The 24,155-nt window shown below is 46.3% G+C and overlaps 1 protein-coding gene across 4 annotated transcripts in view; it reads left to right on the plus strand.

The window, feature by feature from the left end:
* The window catches only part of NPAS2 (neuronal PAS domain protein 2), a 179,177-nt gene that overhangs the window by 108,341 nt on the left and 46,681 nt on the right, over positions 1–24,155 (plus strand). For all 4 annotated transcript variants that reach the window (XM_033239052.1, XM_033239053.1, XM_033239054.1 and 1 more), the window contains exons 4-7: positions 6,080–6,171; positions 10,880–10,969; positions 21,304–21,424; positions 22,433–22,546. In XM_033239052.1, coding sequence (XP_033094943.1) covers positions 6,080–6,171; positions 10,880–10,969; positions 21,304–21,424; positions 22,433–22,546 — 417 coding nt within the window. The remainder of the gene's footprint in view (positions 1–6,079; positions 6,172–10,879; positions 10,970–21,303; positions 21,425–22,432; positions 22,547–24,155) is intronic.

Raw genomic sequence — 24,155 nt, forward strand, 5'->3', positions numbered from 1 at the left:
CATCTCCCTAGTGGGTATGAGGTGATATCTTATATGATTTTGATTTGAATTTCCCAATGACTAATGCTGTTTTCCTTTTCATGATCTTCATGTGTTTATTGGCCATTTGTGTATCTTCTTTGGAGAAATGTCCAAATCCATGGCCCGTTTTTAAATCATTGATTTTTCTTTTTATGCTTGAGTGGTAAGAGTTCTCCATATATTCTGGATACTAGACCCTTATCTGGTATAGAATTTGAAAGTATCTTGCCCCATTCTGTGGATTGTCTTTTTACTTTTCAAGTGATACTCTTTGACACACGAAGGTTTTCAATTTTAATTGTTAATGTCCAATTTATTTTTTTGCTTTTGATTGCTTGTGCTTGAGGCATCCTATCTAAGAAACCGTTGCCTAATCTAAGGTAATAAGGATTTATATCTATGTTTTCTCCCAAGAGGTTTATAATTTTATACTAGGTTAAGCATAGATATTTGATCCATTTTGTGTTTGTTTTTGTGGATGTCGTAAGGTAGGTTGTGAAAATTCATCCTTTTGCATGTGGATTTCCAGTTATCCTGGCACTCCATTCTTTTTCTAACTTTGTAGTACTTTATAAAAGTAACACATACAGAGACTATACATATCATAACTATACAGTTGAATTAATTATCACAAAGCGGACACAGCCAGGGAACCAATGACTCAGGACAAGAAATAGAAGCCCCTTCCTGTCTTCCTCTGCTTTCCCAAAGAAGGAACCTCTGTGCTGACTTCTAACCCCATCATAGGTTGGTTTTGCCTGTTGGGGCCTTATTCAGATGGAACCATGAATTATGCACATGATGTTTAGAGATTCCTCCCATTCTTCCAGTGCTGTTGCTGGTTCGTTTCATTAGTGTATAATATTCCATCATATGATTGCCTGCATATGCCACTTGACCCCATCCTTGAACTCACATCTTTCTCAAATCTTTTTCTCTCCCTTTTCCTCTCCTTCAAACCCTTTTACCTGTTAGTGTGATCACACCTACCCTGCCAGTCACTCAGGATGTTACAGAAAGTCACAGAATAGTGGAGAGAGCTCTGAACCTATTAGCAAGCAGGAAGAGCAGAATTCTTTTCTCTTTAATCATGACACCAAACATAATAAGTCAGAAATGTCAGACTTAGTGAGGAAATAATTACAGTTCTTCCAGGCAGGCAGTGATGTGTCTCTTCCATGGAACATTTTCCTAGACAAGATGATTTCATAAAAGAGGGTGCGGCTGGGACATCAGAAAGTTTCATTATACTTCTTATTCTTTTATTATTTCTTTGATGATCATATATACCTATTAAAAATGTGACAGTAATGATATGTCCTCATATTATTTTTTTCCAAAGCTGCCCAGGAGAGAGTAAAGAACATGTTAATTGCTTTTGTTAAAAGTCAGGGAAGACCAATCAAGCAGGATTGGAATGAAGTGTTCCAGCAGTATTTGATCGCCCTGATAATTTAATCAAAATGGTTATATTTCCTAAATAATGATTTAGCCAAGTGAAATAGCAGGTTGGTTTGATTGCCAAGATATTTTGTGCAAATTACTCAAACTAGGTCAGTGCCACTGAGAAGCAGGACAGCTGTTAAATAGGACAGCTGGGATCAAGTTCATCAGCCTGACATTTATGCCGGGCTCTGTCCACTGTGGAATTACAGAATTGTCAAATCTGAGTCGTGGAAAGGATCAGTCAGCAGAAATGCAGCCTCCAAACACCGGGAGAGCCTGCTGCAGCTCACCTTTTTCCTAAGACCCAGGTCTAGTCCTCACAACCGGCTTAAACACAACCAGGATCATGCCAGGATCTCACCCGTCTCTGATTTCGTGTTCAAAAGAAAGCAGAAAATTCATGGTACATTTTTTGAGGAAGTAGAGTTGTTAGAGCAAAACTTGGATTAAAGCAAAAAAGCAGAGCAATCACTTTACTTGCAATCCAAATGGACATGAACTCTGCAGACATCTGCAACAGAGTAGAGAATACTGACCGTAAGCATCTATGCAGGGCTTGCTGTGAGCTGTGCAGTATTCTAAGAGCTCTACATACAGGAACTCCTCTACATAGAGCTCCTCTTCATGGCAGCACTTTTTTTTTTTTTTTTTTTGGAGACAGAGTCTTGGTCTGTCACCCAGGCTGGAGTGCAGTGGTGCAATTTTGGCTCACCGCAACCTCCGCCTCCCAGGTTCAAGCGATTCTCCTGCCTTAGCTTCCCAAGTAGCTGGGATTACAGACACGTGCCACCACATCTGGCTAATTTTTTGCATTTTTAGTGGAGATGGGGTTTTGCCATTTTGGCCAGACTGGTCTCGAATTCCTGGCCTCAAGTGATCTGCCCGCCTTGGCTTCCCAAAGTGCTGGGATCACAGGCGTGAGCCACCACGCCCAGCCCATGGCAGCACTTCGAGTTAGTTCCATCGCCCAGATGAAGCACACAAGGTCAAGTCACTCATCCAACTCAGACAGCCAGGAAAACGTGGAATCTAAACCCAGCAGCCTGTCTCCAGAGCCCAGCTTTTTAGCACTACACTCTATGGCTCCTCCACGAGAGGCAATCTACAGGGCTTCTTGTGGCTCTTTATACCACAGCTGCACTACAGCTGTTCCTGAGTGTGTCCATTTAGACTACTGGTTCTCAACCTTGTGTGCATATTTGAATCATCTGAAGAGCTTTTGAAAAATACATATTACCAGGTAATCCCCCACAGACCAGTATGTCACGATCTCTAGGGGTGGGACCACACTGGGATACCAGCGTGCAAGAGAAGATTGTTCAATTTTCAGGAGTTTTGCCAAAGTTGGTAGCTTGAGATCAGCCACGGTAGGCATATTTACACCACAGAAAGGGACAAACACTGCAAATCAGGGCTGTTTGTTGTAGAGGGTGGAGAGCCTTTCACCAGCAGGTGGTCAGGTAAGGCCCAGGCATCAGCATTTTTAAAGCTCCCCAGGTGATTCCAGCGTGCAGTGAGGATTAAGAACTATGAATTTCAACATGCTTCCTGCCTTCATGCTAAAGGCAGACCACATGATAAGTAAGGACAGATGATTAGGTCCAAGTAGTTGCTATAATTATTTAGCTCTTTCCCCAATAATCTTTCAGCATTGTTGTTTTCTCAGCTTGGGAAATACATGTTAATCCTGGACTGTACAAGTAATACAAATCAAAATGAGAATCTGATCACGATTCTTTGTAGCAAAATGTTGTAACAGTAGCTATTGTAAGAGAGACATCCCTAAAGTCTGTAAATAGGCAGGACATATTGGACATCCTTATCTACATCCATCTAAATGTTCTACAGGATCAGGCTGGCCTACACGTTATCCTCTTCCTGAGTGAGTCTCAAGCTGACCTAATGAAATTTTCTCCTAATATGAAATCCCATTCCTCATTCATACCTCTTTAATGTGTCTGTCTTCGTGGATGGAAGGTGAGGTGGGGAGAGCTGTAGAACAAGGAGAAATTTCCCTGTTGAACAGGGTAATATTGACCCAGGACAGCTGTGGAATTTCTGCCCCATTTTCCAGGATTTTATTTGACCACATACATCTCAAACATATACTGCTTATTATTCAGATATACCAGGAGCAGTCGGGAGTTGAGCACTCTAGGAAATGGCTAAAGGTGATACTGGAGTAGAATTCTGGGGGTTGGCTCTTAATCACAATGTTCTCCTACAAAAGTGGCTCTCAGGTGGTTTTGTTTCTCTGGAAATGTGGAAACCACTTTGACCATAACACTGAATTTTATTTCCCAGTGTAACATTTTTTCCTCGATTTGAGACATCGTATCTAACATATTTTTTTAATATGCTATGAACTGAACCTTCACTTCCAAGGAGTCTAATTCAATTGTTGAAATACAAAGTGAATGAGATGGCTGCTTTCAGTGTTATTATGCTAGCGTTGACAAAATACCCAGTCACACAGAATGATCTAAAAATTACTTAGGTTAAAGAAGTGGGTCTTTCATTTTCCTTCACCATTACGTTGAATGGATCTCTATCTAAATGAAATTTGGGCTGCCATAAAGACTCCTCTGCTAGACAAACAATTAATCTACAGTTTGATCCTAGTGGTCAAAAGAGTCTTACAGTTGAGTGTGCATATTGGGGAGAAGAGGAAAGACGTTTGTGAGGTTAATATTGTAGCACATCTTCAGTCCCTCTCTTTTCTAAGTGGCCAAACTGTGGCAACCATTTGTTTGAAGAGGTGGGGTTGCACCCTCTCTTCCTCGCCTCGGCCAGCACCGCAGAACGGATTCTGGCCAAGATGTGCATGTAGCACCTGCCTCTGCTTCCCATGCTGCATTCCACCATGTGTGTATGACACCTGGCACTGGGTGTGTCCCCACAGTGCGGCCCTTCCTCCAGGGGCCCTCTCAGTGTTGTTGGCTGCCTGACCACCAGCACAGCTTCCTCTCCTGGGTTTCTTCCAGTGTTCAATTACCAAAGGCTCACTGCGGCTCTCTTGTGCCCCTTTAAAATCACAAAGACTAAAATCCAGCGTTGTATAACAGCAGCAGCAACTTGTTCTTTCTGACACCTTGAAGGAAAGAACCTTCCTGGTGGAGCCAAGCACTGCTGGGAACATTGGATTTCGGGACAAGTGGGGGTTTACAGGGTCACATACACAACTCAGCTTTTTTTTTTTTTTTTTTTTTTTTGAGACGGAGTCTGGCTCTGTCACCCAGGCTGGAGTGCAGTGGCGTGATCTCGGCTCACTGCAAGCTCTGCCTCCCGGGGTTCCCGCCAGTCTCCTGCCTCAGCCTCCTGAGGAGCTGGGACTACAGGTGCCCACCACCACGCGTGGCTAATTTTTTTTGTATTTTTAGTAGAGACGGGGTTTCACCGTGTTAGCCAGGATGGTCTCGATCTCCTGACCTCGTGATCTGCCCTCCTCTGCCTCCCAAAGTGCTGGGATTACAGGCGTGAGCCACTGCGCCCGGCCATAACTCAGTTCTTTACATCCTTTGTTCATGAGTAGCTGCTGCATTCACTCATATTCATTCATTCAAATGGCAGAATGCATTCCTCATGCTCCATGTAAGAGAGATTATCAAAAACACAGGCACAAAGGAAAGAGCCTTGAAATCTTTCTCCTGGCTTAAAGTTGATGGATTATCTGCCTGGACCATTTGCATTCTCCAGGAAGTTGTTAAACAGATTAGTTTTATTCTCTGAGATATGAGTCTTATGTTCCTTAGCACCGAGGAAATAGTCTCTGAAGAAACCTATGACAACATGAAATGGAGCAAAATGTTGGTTTAAGATGGAGGATAAACAGAAGGAAAAACAAACCTATTTGATATTGCTTTTGAGCTACCTATAATTATCTTATCAGAAATAATTTAATAATAGAACAAAACATTCATTAAAAGTGCAGAAGAGCTAAAATATTTAAGGAACCCCTTATAGGCCAATGACTATTTGAATTTATAAATGCGCATAATGTCTTCAGTACGAGGCAGTTGCATGAAATGGATAAACTGTAGATTAACCCCAATAAGTTTTGAGAAGAGTACATTCTGTGTATGGCTATAGCAGGCTGTATTTCAATAACGGAAATGCGGAAAAATATGGTACGTTCTGTATAACACAGTGGGTTATTTTCCACATGCCTAAGATGTGTCTGGAATTTTTAAAATCCCAGCTCTGTGAAGTGTTTGGCTTCACCTGGACCATGAAGAAGCCACTTAGGAAGGTGTCACACCATCCCAGTGTTTGTTCCTGTTGCCTTCGTAGGTGGCAACTACCTAATTCCAACTGTTGGCAATGGAGTTCGTCATGTAGACATTCAGGGCCGTGGTACCACCTGCAAGGGCAGGCACCCCAGCCATAGAGAAGGTGGGGGATGATCCTCCCTAAAGCCTCATTAAGGGAGGTGAGAACATTCAAAGCTCCCAGTCCTTGGAAATCAGGGTAACATATTTCCTTATGCTGGCTTCTTAAATTAAACTACACAGAAGTTTACACAAAATTACACAGAAGTAACATGTGCTTCATCTGTTAATTCCAATTTCTAGGTGCCATTGACTATAAAGGCTTATTTGTGTCTCTTTTTTAGAAGTCTCAGCGCAAACGGAAATCTGTGACATTCAGCAAGACTGGAAGCCTTCATTCCTCAGTAATGAAGAATTCACCCAGCTGATGTTGGAGGTGAAATGCACTTTCAAAATCGCTTAAAACAGTTGCCACTTAAAATGTAGCTACTTGTTGCAGATAAGCCCCTGTGTCCAAAGGAAACTACCGTTCTTGATCCAGGGAAGGCTTGGCTTTGAAACAGATACCCTCCCTGAGGCTCTCTGCCTGCCGTTGCCTGTGGGCCATGTCAACAAGAATCCCAAAATTGAATGTGGTCATGTGCTTTCAACACAGTGACCACAGGATGAGCCCCTTGATGGTATCACAACCAGAGGACACCTTGCTGGGGAGCCAGGAAGGGTGGGTTCGAGGTAGGTAGAGAGAGGAGAAGGACAGCGGGAAGATGAATCAGCTGGCACTGTCATTTGACTCAGAGAGTCTTCTCTTTAGACTGCTATGATTATACATGTTCTCTTAGTAGAAACACGTTTTGAAATTAAAAGTTGTCTTTTAAAGATATGCTTTGAACTTGAACTCATATTACACCCACATGGCATACAGATGTTAGCCACAGGGACCCGGTGCCTCCCCATCCAGCTCACGCCCGTTCTGTGCTGAGTGAGATGCTCATGTTCCTCCCTCTGGGTCAGAGGCCCCATACTCATCTATAGGGCTATATTTGTGAAAACCTGGCTGATCTCAACATCTTATCTTTGATTATGGGTGAAACTCCTCAGTACAGATGAGCATGAGCCTCTACAGAAACAACTGCCAAGGTGCTGTGGTTTCTCACCTGGGGATAAGTTTCGGAGTATATGGATATGGCAGTGGGGCAGAAAAAGCTCCAGGCATGGCGTATCCAGGCCTGCCACCAAGAAGAGGTGAACTGGGACAGATGAGCTCAGCAAAGGGAAGTTAGACCAGTAGTTCCTGGCAGGGTGTTTGCAGAGTGGCTTCTGGGGATAAATCTTTCTCTCTCATATCTTATGTGCCTATATAAGACTGATGTAAACTTCAATTTACATAGATTAACTTGCAGAAAACAGAAAGTACTGGAGTAAGAAAATGCCAGAATGAAGATGTCCAAATATTATGAAATGTAAACGCATTAATGAACATTTGCATAAGATGAAAGATACTTAAATCTACATGTGAACTATATTTAAAGAAAATACAGAACTTTCTGCAGAAGCAATGCATTTTTAAGTATGTTAAATTTAAAGCAGCTTGTGAAATGTTGAATTAATGTATCATTATGCTAATTTACATAAATCGATTTATCTTTTAATTCTTATGGAAAAGTAGTTAAAACACATAACCCTATAGCAGCAGCCTTTTTTAAGAGCCTGTAGCACAACCTTTTTTTTTTTTTTTTTTCCCAGTGAGTTTCAAACTATCAAAAGTATTTGAGGAAATAGGGCTTTTGTAAAGTTAAAAATGAATAAATTTCGGGGCTAGAAGACAGGACTGAGATTCAGGAGACTGGAATTTCTAGACAAGGAAGATTGATATTTGTATAGTCTTTACTTTCCCTTGTTCCCGGTGTAGACTCCTAGAAGCCGGTAGAAAGGAAATCATGCTAGATGAATGAATTGGATCTGAAATTAAGCTGCACAACCAGCAGGCCTTCTGGGTGAACGGCAGCTGTGAGTGGTCTGGGAAGTCCACCAACTAGTACTGCTGACCCTGACTATGTCAGGCTTCTCTTCCAACCTGTTGCTCTTCACTCAGACCTAGTGCTGAGTGACTGGAGCCTTCTAGCATCTCCTTCCTGATGGCCTGAGCCCCAGCTGTGGTTGGGGGAGATGGAGAGCCTCCAGGGTGATGTCATCAGTGTCCAGTGCAACCTTCCCATAGCATGGGTCTCTCTCCAGCTGCACCTCCCTCTGTTTTTTTCAGAGCCATTTCAGAGACTGTGAGGAATCCAGGTGCCATGTCTTAGTGGCCAGGATGTTCCCTTTTTAAAATGAGGACAGAGCCCATGAGAGAACTCATCATGTCTCTAGGGAACTGCTAATGCCCTCCAGATGTGATTCCTGTCTTCTTCCATCTTCTCTCAGAGAGGCACAAAACCAGACTGCAGGGGTACTCACATAGCTGTGAAGTTTGAAAAAACAAAACTGACCTGGCTGCAGATCAGCTGAGCTGGTAAAGTATCAGCTGGCAAAGACTGTGGCTACCAGCATTGGAACAGTTTCACTCAAGAGAAGACAAAGTGCCTGTGGCCCGGGGAATAGGGAGCTTGTGGAAATTTCTGAATTTTAATCAGAAAAGCAATCTCTTCTCTTAGCCCAGAGATTGTCCCAGAGAACACAAGAAATGTTCCAACTGATTCAGGAATTAGCAGAAAGGGAAGGTTTCCTTTCCCTCTAGTGTGTGGCGGGTATAAAATTCTGAGCCATTATGGCTCCTTTGGAAACACCCCAGTCAAAATCACCCTTCCATGGAGAGGGGCACAGCACTTTGCAGTCTCTTGCTGTTGAATCCCTTTGAGATGCTACTGATGAGACTTCCAGAACCATAGCAAGCTTTCTCAAAGCAGTGACTCAGTGCAGCTCTCATAGAGTTGATGGAAATGCCAGTGAGCTGATGAAAGTTATCTTCCGTCTATAAATACCTTCAGCTTTTTAGCACTCGCTTGCTTTAGACATTCAGGAGGGACATGGGCTCACTGTGCAAGACCATTTGCACTGCCCTTGCTTTACCCAGTTTTCCAATCTGCTTTTTCCAGAAAAGTCTCACTGATGTCATCAACAGGACCCTTAGCCCTTAAAAAAATTCACCTCCTAGAGGGCTGCCAAGATGACTTTAAAACATTTTTAGAAAAATACTTGGGAAGGAAAAGTTACTGGGATGTACCTCTTCGTTTACCGTAACTCACAAATCTAACCCAGCATTTCTCAATCTTGCCCTATGGTGATTTTGGACCTGGTAGTTCTTCGTCGTGGGGGCTGTCCTGCGTATTACAGGATGTTTGGCAGCACTAGATGCCAACACCGCCCACTCCAGTGGTGACAACCAAAAATGCCTCCAGACATTACCAAAATTACCCCCAGTTGAGAACCACTGATGTCATCCAAGAGGATGAGGTCCATTTAAGAAACGTACTTGAATCTGTTCTTCAGTCTAAATCCTGCCAGCTGTCAGTGTAAAATAATAAGTGAGTCTAGTGTTAACTTTCCTGGTGAAAAGAACTCTTTCCCATTTTGGCATATGCTACAAAGGTACCCTTCACACACTGCTCCTGGCCTCTTCCGGGTTCCTGCTGCCATGCACTTAATCACACCCTCCTCACGTGAAAGAATGAATGCCCTTTCGTCCACGCAGATTCTCAGACATCATGTGACCATCTAGTTGCGTGCATGCAACATGCTTCCAGAGCTTTCTAAGCACATATTTCACTTTTTTTCCTAAGCGGAAAAATTTCCAGATTCGGGAAAGATGGTCTTTCAAAGAAAAAGTCAGTGAATCAACAATGACAGGTTTCCAGTGAAAGTCTCCCTGGGCCTATTATTCCCTTAAAGACTTGCTTTCTGGAGAGGTAGGCTTCATTTCTAGTCTCCTCCCCTTCACTGGCACTCCTCCCCTTCACCTAGACAGCCAGGTGCCACTATGATCCTATTCTCTGCTGAATTATGTCATCTTTGTTTTAGAAATCAACTTTCAGATACATCTTACGAAAGCATTACAAGCACCCACACCAAAATAAATCCCAATAAATAATCTAAAACCAGCAAAAGTGGCCGGGCGCAGTGGCTCACACCTGTCATCCCAGCACTTTGGGAGGCTGAGGCAGGCAGATCTCTTGAGGACAGGAGTTCAAGACCAGCCTGGCCAACATGGTGAAACCCTCTCTCTACTAAAAATACAAAAATTAGCTGGGCATGGTGGTGGGTGCCTGTAATACCAGCTACTTGGGAGGCTGAGGCAGGAGAATCGCTTGAACCTGGGAAGCGGAGGTTGCAGTGAGCCAAGATCGCCCCACTGCACTCCAGCCTGGGCGACAGTGAGACTCCATCTCAAAAAAAAAAAAAACCATGAGAAAAAGTGTCTGCTTTATGAGAAAGCATTGCCCCCCTTCAACCTGTTATATCACAAGCACCCAGGACAGTGTACCCAGCATAGAGCAGGCACTCAGTGGAGACTTTCAAATGCATGAATTTTTCAGACATTCTGAAATGCTTATGGATCCAGTTGAGTTACGCAACCCCCACACCCACCCAGCCCTGTAGAATCATGTGAATATTCTTTACAAGCAGTTCCTTCAGTGGGCATTTGTCTTGTGGCGATGAATGTGAGCAGAGGCCCACCTCGGCCAACAGGCATACTTTCTGTTTCTCGTGCATCTGTTAGGTCTGATGTCTTTATCAGGGCAGATGTTTACCATTGAACTCAGTGATGGCAGGGGTAGGGAGATGGGAACCATCAGCTATGGCTTATGTGTTTAATGGTAATGGTGGTGTTTCTGAATCAGGCTAATAATGTGCTTATCATTAAACCTACTTAGAGAATTTCCATGGCTAAATGTTATTTTATTATGCCACTAGGTCACACTTTTCACTGATCCTGTAGTGCTTTTGCAAATGCTTTTCCTGGGCCAGACACATTCTCTGTAAGAAGCTGTCCTCCGTGGAAGGCCAAGAAGTGCCGTGAGGTTATTCGTGGAAATATTCTGAGGATTATCAAACAAAGCCAGTGTCCTGAAATAGTGTCCTCTGCTTCGGTGACATGCTCCTCCCTAAAAGCATTGCTAAGGAGCTTTCAAATGTTGCATTTTCCACAGGCATTAGATGGCTTCATTATCGCGGTGACAACAGACGGCAGCATCATCTATGTCTCTGACAGTATCACGCCTCTCCTTGGGCATTTACCGGTGAGTTTCTGCTCCAATGGCCTTTACCGGTTCACGTTATCATGTTTCTGTTGAGAATCATCAGATCTCAGATGGGAGGTGGTGCAGGTGTCAGGGGGCTGCAGGTGAGAAGGGGGTGGACAGTAAAGGACTACTGAGTTTTGGGGACAGGACCAGGCCGAGGTCAAGGTCCCAGGAGCCTTCCAGGGAAAGGGCAGATGCAGGTGTGTGCCATCCTGGAACAGGCAAGGCCTGGAGTGGGAGTTGTGGCTCCAGATTCTTTTCCAGGGTCAGAAATGGGGACTGATGAGAGAGTCATAGCACTGTTAGGGGAGCTCAGAGCCATCATGGAAGCTGACAGACATCCAGGGTCACCTGACAGCTGATCAAGGGAGAGGACAAAGATGACTTGGGTCATGGTTTGGGGCTTACTTGGCACATGTCTGAGGTTGCAGGTGGGTAGCAGCACTTGGTGGTGGTAAGGGTTCGGCAGCACGGCTGGTTCCTGGCAGTTCAACTGCTCTGGGAAGACTGATGTCTTGGAAGGCCTTGGGGAGTGAGGAGTGTCTGGGTGGACCTGGAGAGGGTCGGCTTTGCATTCCAGGAGTGCACCATGGATGCTCCAGGATGGCACAAGGGGCTGTGGTATGGTCCCAGGCCCTGACAGATGTCCCTCCCCACTCTTTCCCTCCTTTCCTTCCCTTCTTCTTCCCTCCTCCCTCTGCCTTTGTCCTCCCTCCCTACCTCCCTCCTCTCTGCATAAGCCTTGCTGGCTCTCTGGTAAGCCCTGACTCAGTGACTCGCGGGTCTGTACCTGGCTGGTGGAGGAGCCACCTTTGAGGCTCCTTCATGGGCATCTGACCAGGCTTCCATCTCCTGCCACACCATTGCCTGTTCCTACAGAGCCTGAGTGAGAATGACAGCTGTACCAGGAGCAGCAAGTGTGATGGACAAGAACAAAACGTCCTCTCTCTTCTGTCCTCTCTCCTCCCAGTGAGCCCAGCCCAAACCTTCCCCAGCGCCCCCCGCACCTGCTCATCCGTGGATGGGCGGTCAGTTGATGTGACGAAAAGGGGAAAGCTTGCCCCGGGTTCCCACATAGGAAAGCTTGGGCCAGGATGATACTGGAGGACCATGGTTCCCTCTCCTTAGCTGCGCCTGCCCACAGAGCAGTGTGGCCTTGTTCCACAGGCAGCTTCCATCTGCCTTAGGGTGATGAGCCCTGCCCTGCTGGTGGCCCAGGGCCCGCATCATCCTGAGCCGTACCTTTCCCTGGAAGCCACTCCCTCGTCCCACCGTTTCTGCAAACGATGCTGTGTGCGGATCGAAGCGCTGCCTACATTTTTCTTTGCATTCACTGAGCCGTGGCCCACAAAAGCATTTTTTATGTTGCTAAGCAGATGCCTTCCCATTAGGCCCTCATCTAACCTAATCTGTCTCCCCTTTGTGTTCCAGCCCATTTCCTAAAACAAGGGTGCGTCAGGCTGGTGGCGGGGAGCAGGGGGGCTCTCTCTTCTTGATAGCCGTCAGAAGAGGCTCATCCTCACTCAGCCTGAAGGAGGAAGCTGGGGGTGCAGCTGCACCTTGATGTTCATCTCTGGCCAGGAGGCCAGTGATAGGGCTGCCACCATGAATACAGAAGTGACCCCCATCATCACCCCAGAGAAGCTGGGCTGATCCAAGTGTGTCTAAGGACAGAAGAGCTGGGGCACTTCTTTGGAGGGCGCTTATGTTTTGTATTGAATGGCAAGGGTTCGGCAGTGGTAGGCACTGACTGAAAGCAACCACACGTGGCCTACTTATTGACCTGGGAATGAGAGATACGAGCCAGAGCTGTGTGAGTAAACAGGATTTGCGCTGTTCTGCTTTACGCTCTTGTAATTATCTGATGACCCAGTTGCTGTATGTGGCAGACAGGACTTAGAAAGTAAGAGGCAAATTCTTCCGACCTGAAATTACGGAGCAATTTAGGACCACTTTCATAAGTTATTTTCTAACTCTACAAGGGCCAGAAATGACCCGACTCTAATTTATCAATGCTGGACCCACTCGAATGCAAACTAAGAGTCTGTGTCTATACCCATGCCCAAACACAGGGAGTCAGCCCTCAACTCCCTGGTGCAGGTGAGCCTGGGCTGGGCAGTCCCCACATTTAACTGCAATTTACTTTTAGCTTTCATTGTCCAGTTTTCACCAAGATCCTCCTTTGCAAGTGGGTAGGCAAAGGCTGCTGAGGATGGACACTTCCCTGGTGCAGTCAGCATACAGCTGATTGGGCGGAGGAGCGGATCTGGGAGTCAGACCTCCGTGACTTCCACTATGGCGAGGAAGCCCCAGTGGCCCAGGCAGTGAGGGGCAGAGCGGGGCTTACCATGGGGGCAGCTGACTGCAGAACCCAGCTTGGTCACCACTCTGCTCTGGTGTCTTTCTGGTGCCCAGGATTTGGGTCATACTTTAGGAATTCTGATTTTGGTTTGGTTTACTTAGATGCACACTTAATGATTAAATATCACTCCTTGTGAGCCCAGGTCCTTTCCACACATGATGCAACATTTCAAAACTTGGGAGGTTGTCTTTCCTTTGGAGTTTGCAATTTTGTTGAGAGATTTCACCCATTAAACCTTGGGTGACTAACACTGAGCACTTACAGTGTAGCAGGCACCCATTAAGAGTCACTCACATGCGTTGGTATGTGTAGGCGCATAGAACCGTGCCCGGCCCGGAGCGAGGCTGTATTATGTTTGCTCTCCTTATCCTTATGGATCCTATGAAGTACATAGTTACCCAGTTCACAGATGATGAAACTGAGGCACAGAGAGATTAAACAATGTACCCAAGGTTCCACAGCCAGCCAGTGAAGAGCTGGGTTTTGAACTCAGGCACTTTGGCTCCAGAGCTTGGTCCTTAACCACTCCTCAGAATCCTATACAGGACACAGTAAAGCTGGATGTTTTCAGGGTGTGGGGCTCCGAAAGGGAGAATGAGGAGCTGAGAGGTGGTGGTCAGTCCTCGAGGAAGAAGCGTCTCTTCTTCGTGGAAATTGGGACACAGGGTAGCAAAGGGCAGGAAGCTGGGGACCCCGGCAGCAATACCCCTCTTGGTGTCACACCAAGCACAGGCTGGCCTGCCAGGGTCCCATCCCACGCCCCTTGTGTGACTGGGGATTGGAGAGCCATTGTAAGGGGGACAAGAGCAGCCAGAATTCCTTCCCACTTCTCAGGCTGTGGGGCTTCAAGTCTCTGTTTCCTTCACACTGCCAGCATCTCAGATGTAACAGAAGCTCATGTGATAGATTTTTGTACAGCAGTTTCTGATGACATAGCCTAGAACTTTCTTTATCAAATTGGCAGAGAAAAAAAGAGAATAAAATAGCTCAAAGCAAAGTGATTTTAAGATGAGAACTGGCAGGCATAGTGGCTCACGTCTGTAATCTCAGCACTTTGGGAGACTGAGGTGGGTGGATCACTTGAGGTCAGGAGTCCAAGACCAGCCTAGGTAACACAGCAACACCCTGGCTCTACGAAAAATCCAAAAATTGGTCAGGTGTGGTGGCGTGTGCCTGTAGTCCCAGCTACTTGAGAGGCTGACGTGGGAAAACCGCTTGAGCCTGGGGGGAGGGGGTTGCAGTGAGCCAAGATCACGCCACTGCACCTCAGCCAGGGTGACAGAGTGAGACCTGTCTCAAAAACAAAATAACAATAATAATGAGAATTTTTCAGTAGTGGCAACACCAGCACATTTTAGTGTCTAGAATTGACACAGGCAAGGAACATAAGCAAGACAGACGTGCATACGATGGAGGCCAAGGGCTCATGGGAGCTTCTGGAATGAAAACCTTGCAGGAGAGATGCAAGGGGCATGAGTCACGTGCCTTGGACAGAATGGGGAAAGAGTATGGCTGAGGCAGAACCAAATGAGAGACCAAAAGTAGGCATAATCTGTGTTTCCTGTTTGGGCTTTTTTTTTTTTTTTTTTGACTTTTTGAAAGTTAGCTTCCTGGGTTACTTTCTGATTTGTTCATAGATGCGGTGTTGTCTGATGAGCTGGACCATGCTAAGCTCTTAAGGCAAACATCATATCCCCAGCCCTGAACATTTGCCATGTGCCTAAGTGTTCATTGAACGAGGGACTGAGTTCATAACTGGGGTTATGAGCAACTGCAGGCAGCTTGCCACGGGTGGCGAGTGCCTTGAATGTGAGAACTGTGTGTATGGATAACCCTACCTTCCCCAAGGAAAATAAGGCACAAGTGTTCCTAAAACTGGAGAAATCTGCAGGCCAGAAAATACCTCCATATCATGCTGGCTCGCCAGGTACAAGCCCCAGCAAGAAGAAAGTACAAGACCAGAATGGGATTTGGAGCCACGTTCCTGTGGAAGGGGCACAGCGGGAAGAGGTCCCAGAAAAGGAAAGCCAAAGCCCCTGGCCTGTGTTACCACAAAACACAGCAGCAAGGCCAAGACCCTGAGACATGCTTTTCAGGAAGCATCCCTCTGCCCTTCCCACCCCACCCTGCCCTCACCTGCTGGAAGCTCCCACCTGATCCACGTCATGTTGTCAGAGGTGTCTCTGGGTCGGAGCAGAGCCCTGACAGGTGTGGTTGCAGCTTAGAGTGGATCATGGATTAAAATATTCCAGGCCTCTAGTTAGTTTTTTTTTATGCCTTTTGATTTTTATATACCATACAGATGTGTGTATAAAACATACGTTCAGTATTAAATTGAGTGAATATACATGCAGCTGTCACTGAGGTAAAGACATAGAACGTGGCTGGGACCACAGAAGCTCCTGTCTGCCCCTTTTTCATCACACCCCCACCTTCCACTTGGTGGCAACCGTTTTCCTGACTTTTAAGATCGTTGTTTGCTTGCTTTCCTTTGTAGTTTCACCAACTTTGACTTCACTGCTAAACTCTTAAGTTGGTGTTGCCTTTTGTTTCACTGTATGTAAATGGAATCATTGAAAATGGACTCCTGTGACTTCTCCTTTTGCTCAGCATCATTTGTGCGGTGCACCTGCCTCACCCTGGCAGATGTAGCTGCTGTGGGCTCTTCTTATTGCTGGGTAGTGTTCCGTCGTAGGAATGTGCTGCAATTCCTGCATTCATCCCGGTTAGGAATTCTTGGAAGGTACTTCCGTGAACATCCTGTAGTGTTTCCTGATGAACGTTTGCAAGCATCCCTGGAGGACTGACTAGGTGGAGAATGGCTGGGTTGAGGGAAGCTCTGCCTCCACCTTTACTAAATAACGCCAGAATGATTCCATAGCGGTGGCACCAGTTTGCCCCGCACCAGCAAGGTGGAGACGTCGCTGTGCTGTGGCATCAGAACTTGGCATTGTCAGACTTCTTGTTTTTGTCAGTCTAGTACATGAAGGTGTCTCATGGAGTTTTACTTTGCTTTTCTCTCAGTTACCAATGAGATTGAGTGTCTGTATGTTTGTCAACCATTTAGACTCCATCTTTTCTGAATTACCTGCTCAGGTGTTTGGACATCCTCCTCTTTGATTGGGTTTTTTCTTGCAATTGTGAGGAGGCTTGCTTTCTGCGATCCAGGCACAAGCTGTGGGCAGGTATTGTTTTAGCTGCCTCTCATTCACCCCACTCTAGGGTAATGGGGATGTCTGAACACTCCACAGCTGACACTGGATGAGGCCAACAGCAGTTAATTAGTCACAGATACTCACAGCCCAGAGGAGGACCGCACAGGGCCACAGAGGGGTGCCCGTGGGAAGAGAGTGAACCAGCAGAGGCTATGGGAGGCAGGCTCTGCAGTAACAAGAGGGTGAGGTGACCCCCAGTCCCCACAAGAGGATGGGATTGACTTGGTTGAATAATTTCACAACCTGCTACTCAGGGATGAGCAGAAACTGTACCTGGCCCCGTGATAAGAAGGGGGTTTGGCTGGGGGGCCTCATCTGTGTGGGGAGGGAGCCTGCAGTTAGGCCATTTGAGGCCCTTCCAATTTTACCAGATACCAAGGCAGCATATAATTTAGAACTTTAATTTTGGGCCATACCACAGACATATGTGTTGCAAATACCCTGTCTCACTTTGTGGCTTACCTTTCCCCCTTTTTTAGGGCATTTTGATGAACAGAGATTCTTTCTGTCTAATTCATGCCTTTTATATCGCAATTAATTCTTACTGTTACAAAGTCAAAGCCATTCTCTACAATGCCTTCTGAAAGCTTAGCTGTATGGCCATGAGTTTGACTTTGAATCTAAACTGAATCTAAGTGGATCAAATATGCCGCCAACTTCCTGGTCCTTTAGGGAGCCTAAGGCCCCAAGTGACTTCCCTTAAGCCCTTCTTTTCTCAAGGTGAACTTTCTCCAGGGCTGCTCACCGTTCCCTCTTCTCGCTGCAGCCAGCACAGATCTCAAGCCAAAACCGCCAGAGCGCCTCAGGGACACTCTGGGAGGAAGTGTCCATCCAGCCCACTTCCAGCTCAGCCTCACTGTGCTTTTAGTACAGGCTCATTTAACACAGCTGGGTGTCACTGCACTGGTGCTGCTGGTTCAAGGCCCATCAGGCAGTTGGGAGGGGGACTGCCCACCTCCACGGGCAGGTGACCTTCCCGATCGTGGGACTCCGCTGTGAAGACGGCTGTGGATGGTACATTCCCTCCCTTGCCTCCGTAACTGCTCTTATTTGAATAAACAGAACTCAGCTCATTCAGGGGATCATTCAACTGTAGATGTCATCTTCTCTCCTGTAAGCACTAGGGTTAAAATTTCAAATGATCATTGTTTGTGTTGGTTTTCAGCATGTGGAAATAGCGTAATAGCAACGTACTAGCAAATACATACAAGAGCCAAGCACAGTCTGAAGCCTTTTCTGTGTGTTAATTCATCATCCTCGCAACCTCCCACATATCATACCTGCCCCTACTTGCATCCAGCATTCATCTTTATTCTGGGCAGAACCTGTGGCCTGATACTGGCCCTTGGACCTATATCAGTAAGTTCTCTCACACAAGTGACCGGGCCAGGCAGCCACCCAGCCTTGCTCTCTGCCACACCCAATGTCAGGGGAAGTGGCTTCAGATGGAGCCCTCCAAGAACAGGCCATGGAGTCACTTAGTTTTCATTTTCAAGTATTTGAAATATCTTTAAGAAGAAAGACTACTGTCATCTGTGAACATGAGTCATCTTCTAAAAAAACTAGAGAGAATGGGCTTAAAATAAAACCAGAACATCCGAAGAAACTTGGAGAAAGCCAGAATGAGAAATGGTAGCATAGATGAGAGAGGATCCTGGTCGAGTTTAGTCCGTAAAGATGAAGGCCAGTGGGTCCGAACCAGAGCCTGGAAGCCACGCTGAGTCCTTCCTTTCCCTCCTCCTATCCTCTGATCAGCCACCAAGCTGTGTCCACTGTCCTCACACCCACCGGAACAGGCAGAGAGGGGTTCTGCCTGCTTCCCAACGTGTCTTCCCCGTGCCCAACAGCGGCTGGCACGTGGTGGCTCTCGGCGAATATTGGTTAGACTACAATATTGATGAGTTGCCTGGGACTCTGTCTGCTCCTCTCCACTCCTTCCCCTGTCTCTATTGAGACCCTGGCGTCTCCAGCCTGACTTCCAGTTCCCTCTCCCTCCAAACCACACGCAGGATCCCTTTAAAACACATGAGCAGTTTGACCACTCTCTTCCTTCAGGTGCTTCATGGCTCCTCCTGGCACAGGGTCGAGCCCTGACTCCTCTGAGGCCTCTCTCATCTGGGCCCTGCTTCCCTGTGCAACCTCCTCTCTCATGGCTTCTCGCCCTCCCTGTTGTTCCCCACCTTCCTGCAGTACGGTCAGGGCGCCCACCTCATGCCTCTGTGCACGCTGAACGCCCTGACTGGAGCACCTTCCCACCCTGACTGTCTGGCAGACCCTGTCTTGTCCCCCGGTTCCCACTCAAGGATTCCTCCTTCTGGAAATTGTTCCCCCAGGAGTCTCCTCTACCCTGTCATTTTGGAGGCAGCGCACCATCCACAGTGTTCCCTGGGCCCCTTGTTTTCATACCTGTCATAGTGCTGGCCACGCCATTCTTTCAGCTGGTCAGTGCAGTCTTATCGAAGGCCAGGCACCGTCCTGGACATCGGGGATGTGGTGGTGAACAAGGCACTGGGCCCTGCTCTCCTGAAGCTCCGGTTGGAGGGAGGGAGGCAGAGTGCACCAGTCAGCACACAGCTGTACAGGAAAACGTCACTGTGGTGCAGGTACCCTTGTAGTCATTCTGTAACCGGCCATTCAGTGCCTAATCACACTTGGCATTCATTGAATGTCTGCCATGTGCTGTTTTATCAGCAGTGGAGGCAAGTGAGCTCATGGAACCCTCATGGTTTCCTCATCTTGCAACTGAGGAAAATGCGGCATGGAGGGGCAGAACCTGCTTTCAAGCCTGGGCTCTGAGCTCTCACCTGCCTTGCCATGATACTAGTCACCTGATGTCCCATCAAGGCGGTCATTGTTCCCTCAGAGGCCCTTAAATCATCAGTGGGGGTGGAGGGTGTCACCTGGGGCTTTCTCAGAGGCAGTGACTTCAAAGCAGGGACCTGAAGGTTGCACAGGGGTTCGTTAAACACAAGGGCAGGGTGCAGCATCTTCCTGCCTGAGGGAACAGCCCAGGTGAGGCTCAGAGGGAGAACAGAGGGCAAACTGGAGGAAAAAGGCTCAGAAGGGTTAGAGAAGTGCTGGGAGCCGGAGCAGGCAGAGGCTAAGCTGTGAAGAGCCGTGAAAGTGTGTGAAGCAGTTGAGGCTTTGTTCCTGGAGCAGTCGGAAGCCAAGAGAACGTTGTGACTTGATCTGATATGAGCTGCTCTGACTGCTGATGGAGAACAAATTTGGTGCTGATAGGCACCAAAGTGGATGTGGGAAGACCAGTTTGGCCAAATCATTCCCGGGCAAGAGAGGATAGGGGTCTGGACTAGGGTGGAAGCTGGAGAAATAGAAGAGGATGGAGCAGAGAATTTGAGGGAGAAAAATGGTCAGCATTTGGACACTGTTTGGTTTGAGGGTGAGGACGAGGAGAGGAGACAAAGATGCCACCAGAGTGTCTGGGACAGGCAGGTGACCAACCGATGATACTGTTGATGGAGATGCAAACACAGGGGTTGGAGATGGTATGGGTGGGAAAGAATGCTGATGTTCGGGACATGTGTGTATCTGTGGTCCCCAGGGAGCATGTGAGTGGCAGTTGGAAGGTTGAGGCTGGCTCATGAGAGAGTTGGCTGGATATTCAAATCTGAAAGTGTATACGGATTGTGTTTGAAGCTCTGAGAGTGGATGAGTTTATTGAGGGAAACTGAGGAAGAGAGAGGTGCCTGTCTCCTCTGTCCGCTGTGAGCTCCTACCTGCATATCCAATATGGTAGCCACTAGCTACATGTGGCTGTTTAAATTTCAATTCAAATTAAATGGGCCAGGCTTGATGGCTCACGCCTGTAATCCCAACACTTTGGGAGGCCGAGGCAGGCGGATCACCTGAGGTCAGGAGTTCAAGACCAGCCTGGCCAACACGGTGAAACCCATCTCTACTAAAAATACAAAAAATTAGCTTTGCATGGTGGCAGACACCTGTAATTTCAGCTGCTTGGGAGGCTGAGGCAGGAGAATCTCTTGAACCCAGAAGGTGGAGGTTGCAGTGAGCTGAGATTGCACCATTGCTCTCCAACCTGGACAACAAGGGCAGCACTCCATCTCAAAAAATAAAATAAAATAAATTTGAAATTCACTCCCTTGCTCACTAGCCATGTTTCAAGTGCTCAGTAACCGTGTGGCTAGTGGCTCCTGTTACAGGCAGCGCAGATGACAGACCATTTCCATCATCACAGATAGTTCTATTGGACAGTACTCAATCTTTACCTTATCTTTATTTTGTAGCTACAGTGCCAGGGTACTCAGAAAAACACGTGCAGTTCCATAACTTAAAGACGTTTAAGAAGTAGACAGGCAGCCCTTTGCTGCCTTAAGGGTCAGGAAAGGAACCCCATGGGCTCTTTGGAGCCATTTAAATAAATGATTGGCCTCGTACCGGGTGTGCACAGGGGCCATGCCACCCAAGCCAACGCACAGGAGTGTCAGCAAACAGCACTTCTCAAGCGAGAGGAGTCCTTCCTACGTTTGTCTGACTTCACTCTTAGTTCCCTCGTGGGCCCACAGACAACAGCACATACATATTTGAACACATACAACCTTTTAGGTAACTGTTTAAAACAAGGGAGTGATAAACTGAGAGTGTCCACAGAAAATCAGATATTGAACTTTCCATTTCAGAAACCAGTTCTGCGTTGTGAATGTGCAGTTTTTGTTTTTGCTTTTGTTTTTCATCTTCGTTGAGGGTGTACCTTTGTCCTTTATTTTCTTTTTCAGTCGGATGTCATGGATCAGAATTTGTTAAATTTCCTCCCAGAACAAGAACATTCAGAAGTTTATAAAATCCTTTCTTCCCATATGCTTGTGACGGATTCCCCCTCCCCAGAATACTTAAAATGTAAGTTTAATTTTTGTGGTTTTACAAGCTAGAAAGATGAGAATTTTGCTTTTGAAAGGAGGTTAGAATGAATTAAGAAGGGAGAACTAATTTTAAGAATAATTTTCCTCATGACTCAGAACATTTCCAAGATCCTTAGAGGTATATTTTAGGTTTAAAGCTAAAACTGGAATTTGGAATATGTAAGACATTTGGCTTTTATGTGGAAAATTTGAAAGCAGAGAACTCAAGAATAATAATTTATTTTGTGTATATGACAAGATTCCTCTTTTTTTTTTACATGAGAGTCTTTTAGTAAGAAACAGTGCAAACATCAGTGAGGAATCAGCTCATCGTGGAGGATACTGTGATGCTAAATTCATATAATATCAAGAAACCAACTGAAAACTGAATCATTAGGTCCAAAATGCAAATTCTGTCCTCCTGAGGCTCTCACCTGGTTATTTATACCCATTTTTGTGTTCTGTGGAATTTAGAAGTTTTTATCAAAATATTTGGCAACCTAGGTAGAAGGCTAACCTTGATGCCTCGTGAACCACGTGTCGCTTAATGAAGCATACACCATTGCATGAGGTAGCAAAGCTGCTTGCATCAGTGCAAGCCTGAGTCCATTTTCCATGAATAATCTGTCCTGTCGTACGTCTGATTTTACTTCAAAGCAAAAAGATTAAATTAAAGGGAGCAGCTCTATATGAGCTGCTTTATTTTAATATACCATATGAAAACAGCCGGAACTAATCAATGCCGACATCACCAACCACAGACATCTGGGAACAAATTAAGACTAATTGGGTCCATGTATGGAATGCAAAATATCTATGAATGATGGAAGGAAACCCCTGTGCAGCAAGGGTTACAAACCAGGTCCAAAAGTCAGTTGTAATGAGAGAACTAGCCTGGCCATGTGTAGACTAAATCCCGTAAGAGTTTTCACAGAGACGCTACTTGTTTAGAGTCTGTGCGATGCTCACGACCCCTTTCTCTCCTCTTCTTCCTTTAACGGCCCAGCTGACAGCGATTTAGAGTTTTATTGCCACCTTCTCAGAGGCAGCTTGAACCCAAAGGAATTTCCAACTTATGAATACATAAAATTTGTAGGAAATTTTCGCTCTTACAACAATGGTAAGCTTTAATTGTCATATAATTGTGACAGTGTCTTTTCTCATGCAAACGTGCACTTGGGGGCATTAAGAATCGCCCAGGGAGGAGGAGGGAGAACGTGTGCTTTTCACATTTGCATTTGAATTTTCAAGTCCCCAGGATGTGTTTTTGTGCTCATCAATGTTCTCTCCCATTCGAGAGGAACACACTCCCACACCTGTGTGTGCCGGTGCACACAGTCCCGCTGAAACACACGTTATTCGTTTATTTATCTTCAGGCTGATGAAATAATTCTGTAATGTGAGAAACAACGTACAGTGAATACAGAACAGGCTCAGCCTACACACTCTGCCGAACAGGCCTTCGTGGTGACTTGACGATCCATAACCTTTGCCTTCTGCACTTTTTCCCTCCCCTCGCAGTACTGCTGTGAGCGTGCTTTAGTAGACCTGGTCCGTAGCTCTTCTGCTCACTGTGGCCCTAATGCACAGCCAAGGGGTCATTTGACAATGAGCCAGCCATCTGCATTGGATGAATTATCAAGCAGGATAAGCCAAGCAGCAAAGTCTTATTTTCTGAAATTACCCGGATACCTAATTGTCTAAACTCTGACTGCAGAGACAACAACTCTGAACTAGACTAAAACACTTATTTTCTCTTTTGACCCCTGCGAAATGGAAATGCAGGTCTGAGGCCAGGAATTCAGAAACCAAATCCCGAGCTGACTTGGTTATGGGCTGAGCTCATGAAGGCCTGCATTTTGTTTTCTGGGCTCCTCCAAACAATACAAAACAAATCACTTTGAAACAGCTAACATTTCATAAAGCAGCAAAGATGGAAAAAAAAAAAAAGTGTTGACAGGGAAAAGGGAAAAAAGAGGAAATGAGAAAAATACCAAAGGAATCAAAAACAGAAAGATGAGCTGCAGAAATGAGGGGGAGATGCAGAGAACAGAAGATGACAGCGTTAACTTCTGTGGCGTTCTTTACCGCTCTTTCACTCTGGACATGGTGGGTCTATCCCCTCAGTCAAATTAGTGCCAGGGTTTCTGTTAGAAACAGCCAAAGTAATGGCACCAAGTCCTCACACTGAGGCTAACCAGGATTTTTTCCTTCCACCTCAGATGGTCCTTTGTTGTATGTTATTTGCATAAATATACATGCTTTGTTTAAAAGGCTCCAACTAGATGCTAAAACTTTAGTGTAATCCTGCCAGCATGATTTTCAGGTCCAGGGTGCAGGACTTATGCCTGGATGGTGCGCTCCTTGGCCAACTGGGAGGCCCTTCTAGGAACAGACCCATCCAGGGCTTAAGGTGGTCGCAAGTGGTGGGAGGTCCATCCTCCCAAGTGGCCCCCTACATCTGGGCAAAGTCAGATGAAGCCAAGGCCTAACCATGCCTCATCCTACACATCTGAAGGGCTTGCCCAAACTTCATGAAATGAATGTTTAATGAACCACACAAAGGAGTCAATGGAAGCTCGCTGGGCTACTCAGTTAAAGAAACTGACCTAAGAGGCACCCTCGTAGAGAACCCAGCATCATACTAACCCTGGTGCAGTGGTTCTTTGGGTGAGGCAGCTTGTTAAGAGGCAGATCCTCAGCCTTTGCCCTGAAGAGTCTAGCTCAGG

The sequence above is a fragment of the Trachypithecus francoisi genome, unplaced genomic scaffold (genome assembly GCF_009764315.1).
Source record: "Trachypithecus francoisi isolate TF-2019V2 unplaced genomic scaffold, Tfra_2.0 Lachesis_group17, whole genome shotgun sequence".
In the NCBI taxonomy this organism is placed as follows: domain Eukaryota; kingdom Metazoa; phylum Chordata; class Mammalia; order Primates; family Cercopithecidae; genus Trachypithecus; species Trachypithecus francoisi.